Source organism: Rhea pennata, chromosome 18 (genome assembly GCF_028389875.1).
Source record: "Rhea pennata isolate bPtePen1 chromosome 18, bPtePen1.pri, whole genome shotgun sequence".
Taxonomy (NCBI): domain Eukaryota; kingdom Metazoa; phylum Chordata; class Aves; order Rheiformes; family Rheidae; genus Rhea; species Rhea pennata.
This window is the reverse complement of record NC_084680.1, coordinates 8,365,998-8,373,423: the sequence shown is the minus strand read 5'-3', so window position 1 is coordinate 8,373,423 and position 7,426 is coordinate 8,365,998. Positions and strand designations below refer to the sequence as shown.

The 7,426-nt window shown below is 46.7% G+C and overlaps 1 protein-coding gene across 1 annotated transcript; it reads right to left on the bottom strand.

Annotated features, from left to right (window-relative positions):
- Positions 1-112: 112 nt before the first annotated feature.
- PTGES2 (prostaglandin E synthase 2) lies at positions 113-6,587 on the bottom strand. Its single transcript, XM_062591310.1, has 7 exons — positions 6,375-6,587; positions 5,154-5,348; positions 4,459-4,514; positions 3,660-3,812; positions 2,914-3,114; positions 2,453-2,570; positions 113-1,656 (listed from the first exon to the last, which is right to left on the bottom strand). Exons 1-7 carry the CDS (start codon positions 6,585-6,587, stop codon positions 1,528-1,530), a joined length of 1,065 nt encoding a protein of 354 aa, XP_062447294.1. The 3' UTR covers positions 113-1,527.
- Between the last annotated feature and the right edge of the window lie 839 nt (positions 6,588-7,426).

Here is a 7,426-nt window from a genome sequence, read left to right as displayed (position 1 = left end):
CGCCGCCCCGCCCCGCCCCGCCCGGCCCCCGCGATCCCCCCCCGGCAGCGCCCCGCCGCCGGCAGCGCCCCGCCGGCCCGGGCGAAGCACCGAAGGAACCGAGGAACACGACTTCCAGTACAGGACAGCTTTAATAAACGACTCTAGCGAGGCACAAGGCAACGGAAAGAGCTGGTTTTTACTGCACGCATCATCCTTCCCCCCCCCCCCCCCAACTGAATTCGTAGGTAATTTTCCTGCTGCCACCTCTACTCATTCTGTACATTCGCAAAAATAAAACTCGACATCCATTCTTAGACCAAAGAAAGGTCCTTTCCCCCACCCACACTCCACGCCTCCCCCCCAAACCCCACAGTGCAAATACCTATTTTGCAAACAGATTTCAGCTGCACCCATAATTTCTCCAAGCACCAGTTTCTTTAGAAGGCATCCCCTGCTCATCGGCCTCCAGCTGCAGAGAGGATCACTCACTCCCAAACCTACGGTGCCTCCCATGAACACACCAGGCCTTTCTAGCTGGCATAGCTCAATAGATTTCATATTGCACAGTAGTACCTAGTGACAGTCCTACGCCAGTTGCTCCAACAGCAAATCCTTTGCTGGTTTTGCATTACAAGACATCTAGAAAGCCCCTAGGCACACGGGTTTCTCTTAATCCTGTTCTTTCCAGAACAGGAAAAAAAATGACTTTCAGGGGTATTTCCAGGCAGATTTTATGCAAGACAAACCTTTTAAATAATTCCTGTGCATTAGCAATTCTTCTGCGTAGGGTGTGCTCTCTGGGCAAAGCAATAAGGTAAGAAGAATTCACAGGTATTGCACAGGGCACGTGAAGAGAAGCAGGTCTTTATCCTCGCAGACCATACAGGGTCAGGTACAAAAGAACCGTTTACATGGAAGAGCAAAAGCGTATTGTCTGTGGAGTGCAGCATCTTTTCTGTCAAAGGAAGGATGCCTCTCCTAGTACCGTGGACTCCTGCAGTTCCCACAGCACTAGGCTTGTGGAACTCTATTGCAGGAAAAATTTGTGGAACTCTATTGCAGGAAAAATTGTCAGTTAAAAATTTAGTATCTAGTGCCCCAGTCAGGAAAACGTTTTAAGGTGATATGGATGAGTGGAGGAAGACAGCCTGAAGCAAAAGCTGCTCAGACGTATCATATTTGATATGGCTGTAACATTTGCTAGTCAAGAGAGTGGTTTGCTTTCACAGCAACCTGCTCTGAGCATGGCTCTCACCTAGAAGCAGCCTGTTTGCTGTAAAGAAGCTTGGATTGAACTGCAGAATACTGCAGTGTCCAAGACCCCTTTTACCTGTCCTTGTCCTTCTAAATATCATATTCAAGGTTATGCACAGTTGGATCCCTTCTGCTCACTGAGACTTACTGCTGTAAATGGGGCAGTCTCTGTGCCTGCATGTCATCCATGAGGTGTGACCAGCTCATTTTAAACTCTGTTAAAAAATGAAATGCCTTTCCTTCTGAAGCTTTTCCCATGCAAGTATTTCAGGAAGGCAGCTGCAGTCCACATCAGATTGTAAATTCATTTTTTTGTACAACTTCCTCCATGCGTTGGTACCAAGGCTGAATCTTGGTGTTAACCATCATGTCATCAAATGCTTCCAATCCTTCCATGACTCTGAGGACCCCATATACTGCCTGTGCCAGAGGATAAAGATTGAAAACAACACTGAAAACAGTCAAGAGTGGAAAATGCCTTAAAATACTGATGCAGGTACCTCAACAGCTGAGCTAAAAAGGCTCTTTCCCTGTCATCCATCTATTCTACTGGTTTGATAAGCAAAGAAGATTGTGAATATACAAACAGATGGTAGGAATAAGCATGTTTCTGCATGAGGAAATAATAAGAAAAGGTCAGGAGCTACCTACTGTTATAGGAAAAAAGCTAATGCTATCTCTGCATCAATCCCTGTTATGAAATGCTTCACTTGCATTCCATGGAGGACTGCTAGTGCAGGAGATTAATTATGTTCCGCTCTGCACTGTTGCTGCAAAGGAAATTCCAAAAGCACTGAACCTAAGCAAGTCCTGTGCAGGTGTGAGGTTTTATTAACCAACATCCACTAGCCAGATCAGTGACTCCATTTGTAAACAGCTTCCATCATGCTCCCAAAAGATTAGTAACATCACCTCCAGATGTTCTCATCATTTGTAAAGTACATGCTTAGAGAACATTTCCCCCAGAGCAGGAAAAAAAAAAAAAAAAAAAAAAAAGCACACAAACCACACTCATCTTTCAAAGATGAAAACACTGAGCAGTGTTTGCACCTCCCAAGTTCTCTTCAGGTGGGAATTATGTTACTGTATAAAAAAGAACACTGAAAATGTATCTCATGTAACTTACCTTCTCTATATTTGTATTTACTATTTCATATGAATGAACTGCACAATCTTGTCATATACTTAACTACAGATACATAAATTAACCTCTTACCAAATCAGCAAGGTTAGGCTGGTTGCCACCCATGAATGGTCGATGTTTGCCAACAGCTTTTACCCACTCATTAACTGCTTCATATAAGTCTTCTCGGACATTATCTTGAAGGTGATGTCTAGGTAAAGAGAGAAAATCTGGTGTTTTCTAACTAGTTTGTTTCTTACTTTAACCTTTCATCATCTCTAATATCAAGGGCTGGTCCCCGCCTGGGAATTCAGAAGGCAGTTCAGAGACAGAAGGGGATAGCTAGTGAGTAATAGGTAGTACTGTACATGTAGAAGAGTAGAGGGGTTCAGTACCTTCAAAGAAGTGCTGCTATTATTTGTACAGGATTAAATGGTTTGGACTAAAACACTGAGATTCCACACTTTGACATCTGGAGCTCACAGCTAAGGAGGTTAAAAGCAACATGATGAGGGGCTATTCTGTTCATTTACTTGGTGCCTGGTGGTACTAACCTTTTCTTCAACCTCTTGCTAATGAAGAACATGGCCACGGCCCCCATGTACTTTGCAAAGAAACCTTCCACAGTGCCGAACTTCCCCTCACGGACAATGTAATCAAAAGATGCCAAGGCTTCCCTAGGGGTACGGTAAACATTGGGGGAGATGAGGTGAACAAGCCAATCGTCTGCCCATTTTCTCCACTTCATTTCTTCCCTGCAGGTATTCAAGAGAGACTTTTCAGTGAATGAGGTACACATGCAGGGCTACAGGGGTCATCTAGCATCACAGTGACATTAGCTAGAGATTGTGCCATGGATGAGAGTGTCACAAGCTCCTGCCCAGCCTTCTGCTCCAATGATCTCTCCGATACATACTCAGCAGCATCATCTTTGGCAAAGCTACTCCAATCTCAAACCAAAAATAAGACTAAGATAGACCACTAACTCCTCTTCACACTAGGGAAACTAGAGTGGCAAGTACGCTCACAAAAAATTAGCATTCCTCTGCAGCACACAGAAAAGGCAAAGAAGGAAACTGGAGGCATCTCAGGAGTTAGACATAATGGTTCCCACCATTATGGCCATGCTAACACCATTGTTTCAAATTGTGTAAGAAGCACAACTCTAGCTACCAAGCAGAGGAAAGGGGATGTGGCAGGAGCTGTCAGTAGCAGCATCAGCAAGACTGCACCATCCCTGAAGACACCTGGAACAGGCTGTGACCCTACTTGGGAGACCCAGAAATTTAAGAGCACTTACACTCTAATTTCTTTAACGGGATAGACTTGCTTTGTCTCTGTTTCATCCAGCATGAGCCAGTATTTATTCCCATATTCTAATGTCTCCTTGCCTTGCTCAGTCACAGTTTTCATAGGAGGATAAAAGGACACAATCTCTTCTAAACTCTTCCGCCTGAGGACAGAAACACAGTTAGTACCTGCTCTGGCTGCTACACAAATGTGTAAGAGCAAACACACATCAGATGATGCACACTTTAAAATGCATTGTTCTAAAAATAAGCATGAGGTACCAAATTCTATTTGAAATGAGTTTTAAAAAGATTCTGGAATAGTTACTGGCAAATAATGTTGTTATCAGTGCACATTACATTTCTCTTTGTCAGATGGGACAGCAGTGCAAGTTTTTGCAGGCATAAAGCCTACTATGATTCTCTAGCGTTTTGCAGCCTGAGAGCAAAGGACAGGTCACAAGCATAGCAGATTGCAGTCTAGATGTTATCACTAGCTAAATGCAAGTTTAGCTCTGGGACTAACCCTAGCCAAGGTTTAGGTTATATTTGTGCAAAAAGAATTTCACAGGTGAAAAAGTTCTGAAAGGTAAAAGCCAAACTTTTTCATACCCATACACACACCCCAACATATACATGCATTATCCACACCATTATAGCCTAGGATCAGGTCAACTGAGCCAAATACCCAGAGCTTCCAACATTAAGATGAACAAGAAACAAATGAGCTATCTGTGAGAGGGTGTTCTAATCTCCAGTCTGCTACAGCCATTCAGATTCAACTCTTCTTCCATCATCCTGTTTTCTTACTTGGAAATAAGATAGGTCTTTATTGCACTGATGATCACTGAAGAATCATTCAATTGCTGAAAAACAGAATTAATACAAATTTTAAAAAGAAGTTCTTGGTGAAATGAAAAGTTCTTCAACGTCTTTACCCCAGCATCTGAGGTTTCAATACTGCAGTCACTTCTTCCCCATGCATTTTCATAGGCAGCCCTACACTGAGATCTCTTCTGTGGTGATCATTTCTGAGTCTGTCTTTCATTCTGACAACAGGCGACCCAAGGGCTAAGTATAACAGCAATACTAGCAGGTTTAGGCTCTTGGCAGCAAAGAAGGAAAAGCAACATTAGGGGCACACACATACACTTAAGTCTTCAGTTTTCTTAAGTCCTTATCCTTTTCCCATAAGATATAGGCTGTCCCCATTACGGTCTGGTACAAAAAACATGTCCAAAAAACATGGCTTTTAGGAGCTATATAATCACTGGATTATAGAATGATTACACAAACCAATGGGTCTTGGACGAAAGAGACAAACAAAAACAACTCTAATAAGGCCAACAGATAGGAGATCACAAAGCAAGAAACAAATCTTAGGCTCATAAGAGAACAAAAGATGATTTACAGTATAATCTTTACGTGATAAAGAGGCACAAATCTAGTGCTACTCAGGAAATCAAGCATGCTTTCAAAATAGTTGAAACTATTTTCCAACTTACCAGAGGACTCCCAGCATTGGCTAGCAGGATAGGCACCTTTCTGTAGGAAGAAAATTTGATCTCTTTCCTCATTATTGGGTTCACTTCTACAGTTTCGTAGGGCAACTCATGATAATCAAGAAAGGCTCGGACTTTACTGCAGAAAGGACATGTTTTATACTGATAGAGGGTGAGCTGCAGGCTCCCTTCAGGCAACTGGGGAAGGAAGAGACCACAAGTTTGTATTTCCTACTAAGAATATTAATATGCTATCTTCCATCTAGCTTTCTTTTTATAAGGAAATTGTAGCTGTCAACTTTCAGTTTCATCTGATCATCAGAATATTGTGGCTAATAGATGCTTTCTTCAAATAGTATTCCAAATATTCTCCTATTTGGACCAAATATCTGTTTTTCAAAACATTTATCCTGCTGGAAACCCCTAGGCATAGGAAAAAAAATTTAAAAAGTAAAAATCGATAGTTTAAATCCTCTACGCACAATTTGGAAACTAAAGAAAAACACAACAGTATTTTAGCAGCATTTAAAACAAATCAAAATGAAAACACTTTTCTGGATTAGCAAGCCTACCCAATACTCTCTCTGAAGTGCATGGAGTGGGAGAGAATAGACAGAGACGCTCCTTTCATCACAAAACCGCATGTGGTAGTAGTACAACACAGTTTGGTTGATTACAAAAACACAGTGCTAAAAATCTGCCAGAAAATAATGACTTTAGGCATGCAACTGCCAAATCTCAGATTTCTGGAAATAACCAACGTACGCTTAACTGGAGACAAGGAGAACCGGGGTAGCACAGATAACAAAGCACCAGGCCAAGGACGCTTCGCAGCAATGTTGCGATGCTGCAGCCCAGTCTGACAGACTGTGCTCGTTATGTCATATATTATAAAACACACGCAGTCACCTCACCTTGCTTCTCATAGGTAATTTGTTTGGTTACACAATCCTACAAGGGTGCTGGAAAAAAAAAACCCAGCTAACAGGCAACACCTCCCCTCCCCAGCAAGCGCTGCCTTTCTAACAAGCACTCCTTCACTGAGGATAAGCCTGGGGCCACTTCTGCCTTATCTGAAGGCCTTTCCTCACTGCAGCAGCTGCCCCACGCCTTCCCCCAGCCCGTCTCCTCAGGGTCTCCAGCCACAGCAGGGCCTCCCCGGGCGGCGCCTCGCAGCCAGCCCCGCGCGGTGAAGGGCGGCGGGGCCCGGCGGCGGCGCGTTACCTCAGCGGCCGAGTGCTCCCGCAGGCGGTGCCGCGCCACCTGGTAGAGGCCGGCGCCGCCGCCCAGCGCAAAGGCAGCGCCCAGCAGCAGGCGGCCGCGGCCGCCCGGCCCGCCGCCGTCCTCCGCGGCGCCGTAAGCGCGGCGCGGAGCCCGCAGCCGCCAGGGCGGCAGCAGCGCCGCAGCGCGCCAAGTCCTGCCGGCGGCGGCGGCCATGTTCCCGGCGCTGCGCGAGACCGGGCGTGGGGGCGGGGGGGGGGAGGGGGGGCGCTTAAAGGGACCGCGCCGCCGCGGGGCGGGGAAGGCTGCACCTTCCCCCCCCCCCCCCCCAAAATGGCGGGCGCGGTTTTGTGCTCGGCGAGTCCATACAGCGCAATCCCTCCCTTGTGAAGCGCTGTAAGACCCACAGGCGCAGCGCGCTTTGCTGTACGGAGCTTCTCCGGTGACAAAGCCGGCGGTTAGACGCGTAATGTGCCTGACGTTAATGTCCACTAAGGGCCCAGCACGGGGTCCAGCTCGGCAGCGCGCAGTTGGGTTGCGCTGGAGACACGATGAGAACTGGCTGCCACGTTAAATGAGGACACGACCTTTCCTTTCTTCTTCGCCCCCAATACCCACTTAATTATGGGGCCCTCGAAGCAGGTTTACCTCAGGAGCACCGCTCAACTGAGCGCTTTAATTGCAAGTTATTTTCATCCCAGAGACAGCTCTCCGAGGACGAAAATAAATGGAGCAATGAGACATCCCCAGGTGGGGCCAGTGATAAGGAACGGCAAAGTAAACTGCGCTTATTCTCTCGAGGAAGAGATTTGAAGGTGACCTCGGGGCGGCTCACGGCGCCCGGCGAGCCCGACCCACCTGCCGCGGGCCAACGGCTCCGCGGCTCCTCACAGGGAAGGAGGGGAGGAGCGAGCAACGGCGGCCCCCGCTGCGCGGGCCTGCGCGCGGGGCAGTAAAAGCGCCGGTGATGCCCGCGCTGTGCCGCCTGTCCGCTGTGGCCGGGGTCTCTTGACGAATGAGCCGGGAGTCTTTGAGGAAAACACCGCGAAAACGGC